General features: G+C 38.9%; 1 protein-coding gene across 1 annotated transcript in view; it reads right to left on the bottom strand.

Moving 5' to 3' along the window:
* Positions 1-14,640, bottom strand: part of LOC131981544 (LIM and calponin homology domains-containing protein 1-like) — a 91,490-nt gene that overhangs the window by 55,552 nt on the left and 21,298 nt on the right. Inside the window, exon 3 of the mRNA XM_059345877.1 lies at positions 2,028-2,098. Within this exon, the coding sequence (XP_059201860.1) occupies positions 2,028-2,098 (71 nt within the window). The remainder of the gene's footprint in view (positions 1-2,027; positions 2,099-14,640) is intronic.

The following is a 14,640-nucleotide window of genomic DNA, read 5'->3' as shown; positions in this document are numbered from 1 at the left end:
ACAAGCCTCACATAGGAAGTCAAATCTGGTTTCTCCACTGCTGTTTGGTCCAGTAATGCATGTAAACGCTTCTACTGTGTGATGACAAGGGTGATTATTAAATTGCATGGCCCAAAACCCAAAGATATTAAAAATGCAACATAGGATGAAGTAGTTACCAGTTTAATGATAAACCATGATAGAATTCCAGAGGGTTAGTATCACCACTTAAAATTTTAATCATCACTAGAACTCTGATTGATTACAGCACTTTAAAAGTACTGTGTAGCATCATTCTTACATGCACAATTGCATATTTCTTTGTCTATAATGGTTGTGTTGTTTTTATAGGGACAATTGATTGAGAAATACAGAATGTCAGGACATATTTTGTTTGCCGTTTTCTTATCTGCAATGTACACAGTCAGTGTAGTTACCTCTTATGGCCACAGGGTGACATCTTCAACATTAATGCAGACTTGATATGGTCATAGGCTGACTTAAGCAATGGCTATGTCATTATTTAGATGTTTAAGCAAAAACAAAAAGTAAAGTCCTGCAAATTCTATTAGTGGTTTTCAGAATAAAATTGTTCAGCACATTTTAACAATACCCCAATAACAAAATAAGCATAAGTTTTGGTCACTATAATTGCATTATGAAAGTTTCATACTGTAATAAAATATAAAACTAAAAGAGCACTACTTTTTGGGGGGGAACCTCGAAGCAAAACAACATCTAGCATTTTTGTTGAGTTTCCAAGTAAATTCACTCCCCTGAGATAAATATTGCAAGTCCTATCTCCTAATGGTGTGTTTAATATGATGGCCTGATTTTCAGGGGCTGGAACAACACCTCTAGACACTCCATAATATTCCAGAGATTCCAAAACCAGCGGGGACACTGTTAAATTAGATGTGATGTCTGTATTCACAATAAAGATGGTGTGGACACTGGGGTTGTGTAACTGAACTTGGCAGAAAGGAATGTGGAAGAAGTGTCTGTGTGTATTTTCGGTCTCATTTTAGCACCCTAACTCATTATGAGTGGGCAGACAAGAGTTCACAGTGTCGCACTGGAGGACAAAATACCAGGACGTCGGTCTCTCTGATCACAGGACCAAAGAGTTATAACACATCAGAGCACTGATGAGAGAAAAACCTGATGTTATTCTTATTAATTCCAAATAAGTATGGGTGATATAAGATGTGAGATCTGGCAATGCCGTTTCTACCGCAGTAGCTATCCTTGCATGTTAACGTGACACTTGTGCTTTCTCGTGATTTTGCAAATCCAGCTGCCTGCAAGTAACTCGATCTCACCCACTCCAGTGAAGTTGCAGGAGGAGGAGGCAAACAGAAATTAAATGATTGTTCTCAGGAACCGCAAATATATTTGTTTGTTTGCTACAGACAGGAAAATAATCAAATTTGAAGTACAGAGTGGTTATTTTAAACCATGTCTAAACTGAAATTGCAGATCAATTACTCCACCATGACATATATAGTTGCTGTGATATAAAAAATACGTACCATGATGGAAGATTTTGGCCAAGTGACCCACCCCTTTATTCTGAATTATATGTGTAAATACTTTTGGTGGACATAACGGTGTTTTTTTGTTTTTCTTTTTACTTCCTATTAACTGTCTGGGCATTATAATTGTAAAACAAACAGGCCTGGGAAGCCACACCACAAAACTATATCACTTAAAAAACTGTAAATTTAATAAGAGAAGAACGCAAGAGGAACATTTGTGATTGCTCACTTGAGTTATTTGTAAACATTATGATTCGGACTCTTGCACTCCCACTCTCAGAAGTGGAGCTTTGTAAACTGTTGCACCATTTTTAAGTCACCATGAAACACAACATTCTCTCAGAGCCTTAAAATGAAATAAAAACAGAGGCAAATTAAAATAACCTATATTTCACTGTCACTCAGACAACAGTAAGAAGGCCTAAAAAGATCGAAGCCTAAGAGACATCTAGTTGACAATTTAATTATTACAGTCAGACAGATAAAAATCTAAATGTAGTCAGAACTCACTCGCATAGCAGTATCCCATTCTCCAAACCTCCTCTGAAGTCCTTGTCACCAAAGCATCTTCCTGTCACAGCCTACAGAGAGATCAAAAGGAGTGAGTTAGCAAAAATATAACAATAACAAAAAAGCAAAACATCAAATATTCAAGCCAGCCACTGAATCTGAAGTCTAGACACACAAGCTCCACTTGGAAACTAATAAACAACCTTTATCAACACTCCTTTCACGTCTTTCTTTCACGATAAATCCTGGGAATGGTATGGAGAGGTGCACAAAGAGCTGCCGGTCGTATATCAAGTCCCTCTCTAGTTAACAGCGCTAAACACTAACAAGCTTGACATAAGCCGCAATCATCCCAACCAAATGGCTCTGGCAGGCTAATATGTTGTGACAGGGGATTTATTGGGTAATAGTTGCTCAGACCCTCTGAGGAGGAGAAGCTGCCTGTTTGCATGTATTTGCATGACTACAGCACATCTTTAGGCATGTGTGATTTTCTTGGACAGATCTTGCAACACATATGAATGCATTCTTATTTGTTGCAAGGCATTTAAATATGTAAGGTTCAGTTGTTGCAAACAAACATCTCAAGTGCAAACATCAACAGCAACAGTGAAATAATGTCTCCCACTCCAGATTATTGGCCAATTTAGGCCTTTTAGGAGCAGACCTACTTAAAATCCATTTATTCTCACAAACACTGGCAGGGGTTTGACCGTAAAAAAAGGGGGACCCCTTTGGTCTGCTGGTTTGGAAGCCAAAACAATTACAAGATTAAATTTCCTGAGAGTTTCTTTTACATTTATTTGCACAGCTGTGGAAAAAAGTGTGGAGATGTAGATTGTCTGAGCCGGCTGTGTGTTTCATTTATGTCAGCTTCTTGGCTCGTTGCGGAGCCCGGACCTGTTACAAAAGAAATGGACTGCTGTGTGTCAGCAAGTAGGCCAACAGTAGGCCTCATTTTTGCTGTTGGGGGCACAGTGAATTGTCGAGTTTAGAGCTCGGGACTTAGACAGAAAGAGATTCAGATAAAGATAGACAAACAGAGAAAAGACAGTAGCACAGAGTGTCCCTGTATACTGACATTTAGCCATTCACTGACACTATTCCCTACTGCGCCAGCACTTGTGAACAGGGCATTGTGTACCTGGTGTTGACAGCACAGAAGTGATGAGTGAGGCATGAGCGTAAGGCCTAAAAGTCTGCTGCAGTTCAAAAACATGGTCCACAAGACCCATATTCTATGATTACAGTTCATGGACCTGCTCTTGAGGAAGACATAATAGTATTTGTTGAATTAAACATCAATGGGAAGAACTGGCCGAGTATCAAACTTCAATGGCAAAGAGTAGACAGCTAAGGGTGAAACCAACCAGCACAGCACCTCTTAAGTTCACCAATTATCATGTTACATGCAGTTTGTTTAAACTAGGGCTCAACAGTAACACCTGATACAGGCAACCATTTTGAGAAATTGGAAACCATTTCTTAGCCTTTGGTTGCCATCAGTAGCAAACACTTTTTAACATAAAAAAAATAGGAACAATAAACAGCAAAACATGCACCACCTAAAATAAATATTTGGAACATGAGTGCTGTTACAGTCAGAACCGAAACCAGACAACACTGCACATGCATTGGTGCATTTTTACTCGTGAGCAAATGCATCTATTTTAGAGACAATGGGGAAGCAAATTAAGATGTTTGACTGTGGGGTGAAAAGTTTGACTAACCTGTCAACATCACATGTGAATGTGCAAACTGATTCAACTGAAAGAACCAGATTAACCTGAACAAATCAAATATCAAATATCATACTGCAAAGTCTGTTCAACTTACACCTCGATAAAGGGACACTTCAAGTCCACTGGCCCAAGGTAGCAGCCCTGGCAAACACTTTTGAAAGTTAGTGTAAAGCCCATACACAAAATGAATTGTAATGGTAGTTGGGGGTTCACAGGGTGCTTCAGATGGAGCCTAGGTAGCCGTTTCATCTGGTTTCCAGTCAGCATTCATGCCAAGTTAAGCTCCATACTACTGTACAAATATTAGATCTGTGTCTATCTTATCATTTTACTCTAGGCAAGAAAGCAAATTGGCGCAATTATCCAAAATCTCAAACTTTTCTTTAAAACATCTATAGGCTACTAGAGATGATGTAACATTTGGGAGATTGTCAGACTGCATTTTTCAGTTGACAGAACAGTAGGATCATGGTAATTATCTTCTTCTCTTCTCTTCCATCTTGCCTTTTCCACTGAGCTGCAGGATAAAGTTACTTGGCCACAAAAACTCTGGCCAGCTGAGGTTTAACTTAATCAATCAAATTAAATGATTCTTCAGATCTGCCATTAAGAAATGTTGGTGAAACAAAAAGTTAAATTTGGAGAGCTAGAGGGCAGCAGGCTGTAGATCCCATTACTAGTTATTTCTGTCCTTTCTATATGCAGGAATGATGTGAATTACACTCCCAGGTCTTCACTGTTGTCAATGTTTAGTAACCACAGATTCAGTACATTGCAGAATACCTTTCCCTGGTTTTGTTTGAGTGTAAGATTTCATGGTCTGATCATCATGGAAGATTCAGTGGCCTAGATACTTTTATATCTGCAGCTTAAAAAAAACTACAGCCAAGTAGCTGACCTTGATTTAGGAGCTCCTCCATAAATGTGTCGCATGAATTTTAGTACTCTGCTTGCTAAAGATGGCTTATCTATTACTGTTTTTACATGTCGCAGTTACAGTTTCTTGGCATACAGTAGATATGGTCAGGTTTTCAGTTTTTGGTTTCATGCTGGCTGCTGCAGGTGCTGAACTGGTGTGCTTTAAGTTACAGAACAGTCTTTCTAATAACTAGGTCAGCTCTTCACTAGCCTTGTCAATGAGTATGAGTGCACGGGGAGATTAAAGTGTCACAACAGGTTCACACGGAGAGATTACAGTGTTACCACCTTTAAAAAGATTCAACTAAAGTTTGAGCCAAGTGCATCAGGAAAAAGACAGACAGAAAATTACTTATTGTTACAGGTATTTAAGTGAAAAACCTCTGGAAAATGTTTCTATGAGGATAATTTAGGCTACAGGTGATATTGTACAATTTAGAAACACAGAAACTGCTCATACTCATAATCTCATAAGAAAAAGGAAAAGACGAGAAGCATAAAAATCCATATGTGTGTGAAACATTTTTTCCATATTTAATAAAGCCCAAAAATAATTTAATGGGCCTCCGGTGGGCCAAACCTCCGGGTGGGAAGTGGTATCTTAAAGGTTAGGTCAATTAATATTTTGTCCTTTGGGGTTCATGCACATTAACATAAATTACATATTGCTGTTCTTGCTTTGGCAAGAAAATGGCAGGTATTCGGTTTTTCTCATTATCTTGCTGCTAAGTTTGGCAGTGACTGCAGAGCTGCTGAGGACCTTGATTCATGTACATCTGTTGCTCCCGTAAGTGTCATCTTGAGCTGAAGTGCATATGAAACTCCTGAACGACCCGAGGGAACATTTAGTTTGAGACAACACACATTTGGGCAACATATAATATGCATTTTTCTTATAGCAAATGCTGTGTGGAAAGGTACCACATGTCCTGGCCATACTAGACGAAGTAAACAAATGTGTGCTGTAACCTACAGTCAATGTCATGATGTGTTGTAAGCAGTACTGAATACTTCAGATCACACCAGAATCTAGACTACGTTTGGATCAAGCTCTCCAGCCTGCAAAATTACGTTCGCAATGCACTTTTCCCCTGTGAATATTTGTCTGGTGGCTTGTTAAACAAGCTATAATGAAGAACAACAGGCATTTTCAGGTTTGTACGTGAGATAAAGAGCTGACTTCAGCAGGTGAGCTAATGTGGGTTGTTGTTCAAACTCTCTGGCTCTCGTGTTGTTTAACAGGCTGCTGTCTGGCTCTCTGTGTCTGTCTGCTGTGCCTATGATGAGTCTTTTTGCTTTATTACAGATTCGACTGGCTTTAGCTAAATAAGGTCTCCATCTTGGTAGACATACGTACATGCAAAACTAAGGGGATGCCATCATGAAATCAGAAATGCAAAACAAAAATTTCTTCCGATTGGTTTCTTGCTTGGTTTTATAAGCAAAAGAGAACACAGGTGATTGACAGGGAAGATATGCATGCTGTATTATAATGTATAGTTTCAAAGGCTGCATCCTAAAAATGCTGGAAACTTCTGGATCTGAATAGTGTTTTCAAACCACCGCAGGGTCATATGAGGGGACTCAATTAAAAAGAGGAATGTGTCGTCTTTGTTGTTTTCAGTGGAACGTCGCCCGCATTGTTTCACAAACAATCAAATGATGCCGGCTTGCTTTTTTTCCTCCTTTTCACTTCCTTCCCTTAGGAAACCCTTCATGTCCAGACCAAAGTCATTCTCATGGATACACGTCCAAAGCGGTCATCACTGTCACACACATGTTTTTCAGCACTGTCTCCAAAATTAAAGGATGTCTACATTATGATGGTTTAGAAAACCATGAATGAACTTTAAACTTTGCATTTGCCAAATCCTGTCTCACTGAAGGAGCATAAGAGTGTGAATCCATTTTTTTTTTTGCTTTGATGAATTATGAAATAAAAAACTCCAATGAATTTTTAGCATGAAAACTCCCAGGAGACATTGCTTTCATGTTTTGAGAGATAGAACTCCTCTACAGTCAAATCATGTCTGGCAGAGGACCTCAATTCAAATTTACTGAAAATTATATCGTCAGGAAAAATACAATTCTTGGAACAGAATATAGATGAAAAAAATAGAACTGCATTTTTACTCAACACAACAGCCAAATCAAGAGCTTTCCAATAAAGAGGAATCAAGTCCACAACTGTGTATCAGTTTTACATCTCCCTGTCTGAACTAGCTTATTGCAATCCCTCTGCCCTGGGGTCATCCACTGAAAACAGATCTGTTGCAGTGCAGCAGCAATCCCAGAGGCCCTGCATTGGACGGTTACCTGTCCCAAATTAACGACCAATAATTCAAGGTCTGAGACAGGGTGGTTTCCGTGACTTGGGGGAGTAAAACCCTACTTACCTCAAGGCCCTGAGGCAAAGTGCGATCAGCCTGTTAAAGAGATGACAGCTGCTAGCTCAAGGGCTGGTGAACATAAACAGAGACATGTGCTCCCAACCCACACGCCTGCTTTACGGTCACACGCCTGCTCTGTAGTCAAAAGCATTCTACTTTACTGGATGTTGTCTTAAGTGTGTTGCATAATCCTGACTGAATCCAACACTATGCGTCCAAGTTAAAGAACGCATGTAAACACGTCTTTTGGTCTATAGCCAATAATCTTGTTAATTCAATTTGGCAAGAGAGCTTAATCTTTAAATGCTTCTGGTTCACAGTACAAAAACAACCATGCGCAACCTGGCCATTCAGAAAGACAAACTTTATGACCCCAACTGGGGGAATAGAAACAATCCTAATGCATGATTTGTGTAGTCTGGTGTCGTCAGGCAAAAGACTAAACAATAAAACCACTCAATTTGTTCATTATTGCAGAACCTAAATCAACTGCTTCATGACAAGACAAAACACTGCTCTGCTCCAGAAATAATGAGTCAACTGCCAAGATTTTATCATCATAAAAAAGATTCAAATCTCGTCTTTGGCTTCAGGAGAAATAGGATTTGATGAAAAAAAAAATCTAAAACGGTAAACAACAGTATTGAAATTGGTAACATCTGACTTCATATGAGGAGGGGGGGCTCTGGTTAGGGGTCCCCTCAACTCACGGAGTTTCAACAAGTTCAGCCAAAGGTCAGGAGTGGTATCTGCCTACGGTCAATCATCCGGACCTTTTTATAAGCTGCCACCACTGCCTCCACCGCAGGGATCCCCTATTGTGACTATGGACTCTCTGCTCTGTGCTCACTGCGTTGGCATGTTGATGGATGGAATGAGGGGGGCGGTGAGGAATGAGGGGATTAACTGACATAGTACTTAAACTAGTCTGCTTTCTATGTTTTATAGTAGTATATCAATACAATAAAAGGATGAATACATTAAATGATTGAGCACAAATAAAATGCATTTTATAAAATAGGTTGGCATGAAGAGTAGGGATACCATGGACCTTTCAGTCACATCTATGGCCACATAAAATTAAAAAGTTGATTTATCTGTTCATCCTGGCAACTATTTGACTTATTAATTGCTTGAAATTGTTAAAGCAGAAATTCCAAACACTCTGGTTCCAGCTTTTCAAATACAAAGCAAATGCATTTTCACTTTTGCTTTTCTATAACTTGTAAAAAGTCTTTGGCATCATCTTGTTAATCATCGATGGAAATTATTATTAGTTGTAGCCCTACATATTTTTATCTTGCTAAAAACAATCCACAGGAGGGGCGCTTATCTCTTGAGAATCAAAAGAAAAATAAAGTAATCATAATTTGTGCTGTACAAAAGTGAGACAATCTTTCCATTCCAGAGAGTAGACATATAGGTGCTTAAGGCATCTGGGGCCAATGTGGATCTGGAAAACTGAATAGATTGTGTATTTGTCTCCTTGTTGCCAACTTTTAGCATGCATCATGAGGTTTCCCTGAGTTGGCAGAGGTTTTACAAGATTTAGGCTAATATTGGATCATGCTTTTAAAGCCTGCATGGCAGATCACCACTAAATCACCACAATCAGTTGCAGATCCAACCATTCACCATGTCAGACTGATCTGGAGACACTGACGCCAGCAGATACAGTCGAGTAAATACTGCAGTGAGAGCCCGACGGATGATCACACAAGCTCATTCACACAGTCTAGAGCCAAATTTAAGTGAACTCTGACTAGTGATATTTTATCAATGGACACAAACACAATTCATTGTCACTCATTTAGCCACACACACAAATCCACTCACCGACACGCCTACACATCAGCTTAGACATATGATGTCAGCATGTGTTTACAGGAGGCTGACTACAAACACCCCACTTTTTCTTTTTGGCGAGAGTTAAAAGAGACTGCTCTGAGGAAGCAGCCGAAATTTTAAATCAATTGAGTTGAGCTGGAGCCTCAGCGGAGTGACGGCCCAGACCAGAGACAATGAACAAGAGAGCATTATGAAAGAGGGATCATCACAGGTAATGACAGTTAATAGAGTATAATTGGCTTGGTTATACAGTGGAATCAGCACTGGACCGCAACAGTGCAATCCTAGAGTCGGACCACGTCTTCTGAGGGGAATATTTACAGACTGATTTGATGACAGCAGACTATTTAGACTCAGTCTGTTGTGATAGATGACTGTGTTTCATAAACTAAAACCTGTAATGGCAAACATCTTGAGGGACCACCACGAAGAACAAAAATAATGACCTCTGTCAGAATAAAGGACCGAACATTATTTTAAAAAGCATTCAGCTACGAAACTATCAAATAATTTTCTAACAGAAAGACAACACAAGAAAAATTATGCGTGGGACAGAATGTTATGCAAGATCTTTGTGCTGGATTACCACAAGTTTACCATTCACATGTGCCAACCACACGCTGCAGGCAACAGCAATGAATTATGTTGATTTGTAGTCATGGAGAGCACAATAAAAAGGGAAAGGAAGACATAAATAAGTATGCCGTTCAAGAGTGGAGAACAATCACTCTGAGCGAGATCAGTTAAACAGAAATTCATGTGACTATAAAATGTAACACTGTTTGAAACAAGTCAAGACTACCAGATAACCAGATTGTTTGGTTGAGTTTACACTGTAAAACAAGTTTTACAACAGATTACAGTAAACTGAAGTCTCTGTTATAACAGTTTGAAGAATGTTAGAAGGGATACAATTTGGCTTCCTATGAACCTCACATTCAGTAATTCTCATGTATCTGAAACACAAACAAACACACACTTTCTACTGTTGCTTTCAAATTTTAGCCAGAAAAGCACAAATGTTCCCAGTCACATGGAGGACCCCGTGAGAGTCATCTAGCGTGGGAAACCTTTCACAACCCCCGATTACTCATGTATTGCTCCTACTCAGCAAGACAAACTGGTTTTTATCTGATTAGAATTACATTATATTTACATGTTAAGACTATGGCTGTCAGATGGCACTCTGCCTCTACTGTATTTAGTCCTTCTTTTTTTTTTTTTTTTTTTTTTTTAAAGGGTACTTATATGACACCATGCACTGATGGGCAGGTATGGGGATAAAACCCATGACCCCTTGCGTTACAGGATAAATTCATTAATAACTAAATTATCCTACAGGCTCCATCAGAGATTAGAAAGTAAGACAAAAATCTAAATTCCATGTAAAAACAAATTGTTCCATTTATATTTCTATTATATATATTTCTGGTTTTCTATTAAGTTTGCTTGTAAGCTAACATAAAGGCTCCCCACTGTTTAAATTAATTTGAAGCAATAAGACAATTTACTTAACAGATGTTGTCCAAACAATTTAAATAACTCCAATGAGCAAATAACTCACCAGCAAAAAAACGTACTGTAATGACACAAACATTTTAGATTTAAAAAAAAATCATGGTTAGTTACATGCTAAATTAGAAACGGTTAAATAACAGCACACCAGGGACTACTGATCTGCCAGCTGCACCAGCCTGCAGCAGCACATTTCCCCCGAGCGGAACTGTTTTCAATGTCACACCTTCGTCTCTGGAGACGGCCCACTGTCTGTCAACTGATGAGCTCTGAATAAATGTCCGTCTGATGTTTGTGTTCACACTGTAAAGCTGAAGACCACCTGGAAGTTTGGTCCATATGTGGCTAAATTTGAACATGTCATCATAGACCTTTTTAATGGATGAAGAACGCATTAATATTTAAGCAAAAACAAAGTGCAAATATAAGAATAGACAGTTGATATACGCTCAAATTAAAAATGAAACTAAATGTAGGCAGAGGACAGGAAAAAATGACTGCAGATAAAATATTTTATAGAAAAACACAAACACTGTAAAGCGGTAGCATTAGCGTTGGCCTTCAATTCTTTAAAAATCCTACAATGTGATTTCCTGGATTTTTTTTTCTCATTCTGTCTCTCATAGTTGAAGTGTACCTATGATGAAAATTACAGACCTCTCTCATCTTTCTAAGTAGGAGAACTAGCACAATCAGTGACTGACTAAATACTTTTTTGCCCCACTGGTGCTGGCAAGCCTGTGTCTGTATGGCTTATAGTCCTTACTGTTGAAACAATCCATGATCTGTCCTTAAGAAATTGGTGCTGTCACAACAATGATCAAGATAACATTTAGTATGTACATGCAGTTTATTACCAACCACTTCTCCTTATCAACTCTGCAGACAAAGATGCCTGCAAGCAAAACAGTCACCTGCTCATGATTACAAGGGAATGTGCACACCATGCACATAGTTACACACACATAGAAACTGTCATATTCAACGAAATCCTGTGTGACAGTAATTCCAAAAGACAAGTAAGGAACTTGGAGTGCGAGTAAGTTTTCCACACTTGGCTCAGTTTTTGAAACTCACTTCAACAGAGCAATGAATCAAACACTCCTCAAGAGAGAAGAGACCAATGTGACACATCAATGTTAATGATGCTTCAGTTCAAGTTCATAGGTCAAATTACAACTCTGCTTCCTTTGATCCTTTGTCTCTTTTGTCAGTACCCTTACTGACAAGTGTATAACAAGCTACTGCTGATTTGCTGGTGACCCATGACATCCAAGTATGTTGTCAATCACCTTTAAAAAGGTCCTCATGAAGGTTCTAACTTTGTTAGAAACTTTTTGTCTGCTGTCACAGTCCACAGAAAGACAAGTTTCACATGCCTGCTATTTTACCAGCCAACTGCATGATGAAAAAGGTACAGAGAGAAGCACTTTAACAAATAACTATCACCTTAAAAGTAAAATTGAGATGGGCATTAAAAATATTGGCAGCCTCTGCAGACATCTCCATGACGTATATTTAAGGACCAGAGCCAAACAGGCATAATGCTGTTCTTCTGGTATAAAAGCAGTAAAAAGCTTTTAGTTAGCTTCTGCTGCACATGATGATAGGGTTGGGGAAATACATCTATAGACAACAGAGATTTGTCAAACAGTAAAAAAAATATCCAATTTTCCACCATGGTAGACATCCCATTATTATCTATGACTGTACAACCATAGTGAGAAATGTTGCTAATGAATGCCATGAACTGCGAAACACATGATTAAACATCTAAGGAGCTGCATGAGTGCATTCAAGCATACATATACACTAAATTCAACAGGGATAAATTATGTAATGAAATGCATTAAATATGTAATCAAAATGTTCAATATTTAGCATGAGAGTTCCTTTGGGACTCCAGCGAGATCAAAACTTTTGTTCTTTGTTATGTTTCAGTAGTTCTCAATGGATTTCAGATCAGCCTTTGACCTTTGTTAGATTTCTAGGTTTGGATCTTGTTCTCTGCTTCCTTTCACATGAAAGATGAAAAGTAGAATGGCCTCACGCCAACGTTCACATAAACTCATCGTTTGAGGAAGCTCGAAACTAAACAAGGAGGTTGCCTTTGAAATGTCTCAAGAATGAAGCATTGCCGTTTCATGTCAAGTTGTATATTTTATCTACACACTCTCGCACAGTATTCAACACTACAGCAAGAGTTAGGTTTTCAAGGACTCAAGTCTGCTGGTGAAAAAGTAACAGCTTCAAAGATGTATGTAAATGCATGGTGGAATACTGAGAACAGTGAAGTAAAGAAGCAGATACTGATCCCTCCTAGACAACAGGGAAGTAATCTCTACATGATGCTTACAAGGTACGGAGCATGTGTCGGTCTTCTAAGTTGTTTTTTTAAGAATGAGGATTGCCATATTTCACATGTGACTACAAATGGTTGAGAACTATCACACAGTTAACTTTGAAGAAACTTTTAATTTAGGATTTAGAGAGAAAATAAAATTTGACAAAGGGAAGTCGTACTCTCATAACATACCACAAATTCCATTGCTTGGTGGACTAAAACACTGCCACCTTTCTGCTGTGATTAACAGGAAAATAAACTAAAATAATTTAGATACATAAGACATTGCCACAGTCAAGTAAAACAAACTTAACCCACAGCATTAAAACTTTTCTTTACAACTGTGCCTGTCACATTGTAAAGTGATTATTCTTGAATGAGGCTAAAACAGCTTAGCAAGTGTGCCACCACACTCCCACACTGCAGCCATCACATGCCAGACAGAGCCATTTCTACTCAGGCTCGCACAGGGTTTTTGTATATTCAGCTGTGAATAAAAACAGGCTGGGCTGCCGGAAGCACCAAAGTAGTGCACAAAATCTCTCAAAGTTGGAAATAAAATGTAACGTCTAACTTTGCTAACAAATACCAGCCTTAGAATATCAACATGTAACACACAGTGCTCTTTGCATTCAAAGCATACACCTGGCATTCAGGCAGAGGCTTCCAAACTTGTTTTACTAAGAGCTTAAACAGTCTGAATTCCGACGCCCAGTTCCCTTCTTTGCCTCCCGTTTTCCTCGACTCTTGATAAGCCCCTCTGATTAAACAAGCCAAATTTCCTGCGACTAAAATGGCCTAGCCCTAAGCTAAATGTTAGTATTCCAGCCAGTCCGTCCCATTTCCACCCTGATTAGATGATGGAACAATGTTTGGGTTGTGGATTAACCCCACTCCTGGCCCCCATTGGCGCTACTCACTTCCACCCCCATTCCCTCCCACGTTTTTCTCCCCCCATTTTCTTCCAGGCTTGGCGGGGCCTTGAGCTCACATGAGGGGAAAGGAAGCAGAATTTGGCATGGGGATGGCTTGGCAGTTGTCAGGGATGAAGGAGAGTGAAGGGGACCTGTACTAAAAGGACGAAGGAAAGTCTGACTAGGGTCACGTGTGAAATAAGATGCGGGGTGAGAGGCGGGTTGAAGTTGATTACTTCATCCTGTTTTAGCTGCAAGGTGATGCTGACAGTTGTGACTTGCCTGCCAAGTGATTTATCATTTCATAAATCTGCATGTCAGTGTGTGTATGAGAATACAATACTAAATCCAAAGATCTGTGTTTATACAATATGCAATTAATTTACTAAAACCATGACAGTTAAGCTTTTGAAAATTAAATCTAGGGAATAAATCATATCATAACCGACACTGACACAACATAGTTATAACTTGAATATATATGTGATTCAACAGTTGCCTTCGGGTAAGCTTAGTGCTACATTGTGAACATTTTATTCTCATTATGCCTCCTATAATTCCAAGCGACAAAGTAAAGTCTTCCTGCTGCAGAGAATTTTATATGTCAAATTCTAACAGATACATAAAATATTACAGACTTACCATATTCACTCATTTCTGGCATGAGAAAAATCACTGGTGTAAATCTATGGGCTTAAATGTGTCTCATTAATACCTGTAAACACACAGAGGGTGAAGTTACAAATCCTAAATTCGTGTTTGTGGAAGGAATGTTTGTATGCAACAACACTGGTTGAGGAGGACGGGCCATTTGTGAATCACAAGCAATTTGTTTGTGGATGTGTGTGGATCTTGTCAAGAACGTCTCAAAAATGCATCTTTGAGGAAAGAGATGTGTGTTTGTGATTGATGATTCACAAAAGCAGAGTCACACTTCACAAA

This window comes from Centropristis striata, chromosome 12 (assembly GCF_030273125.1).
Source record: "Centropristis striata isolate RG_2023a ecotype Rhode Island chromosome 12, C.striata_1.0, whole genome shotgun sequence".
Taxonomy (NCBI): Eukaryota; Metazoa; Chordata; class Actinopteri; order Perciformes; family Serranidae; genus Centropristis; species Centropristis striata.
Note: the sequence above shows the minus strand (reverse complement) of the source record. Positions and strands in the feature narration are given on the sequence as shown.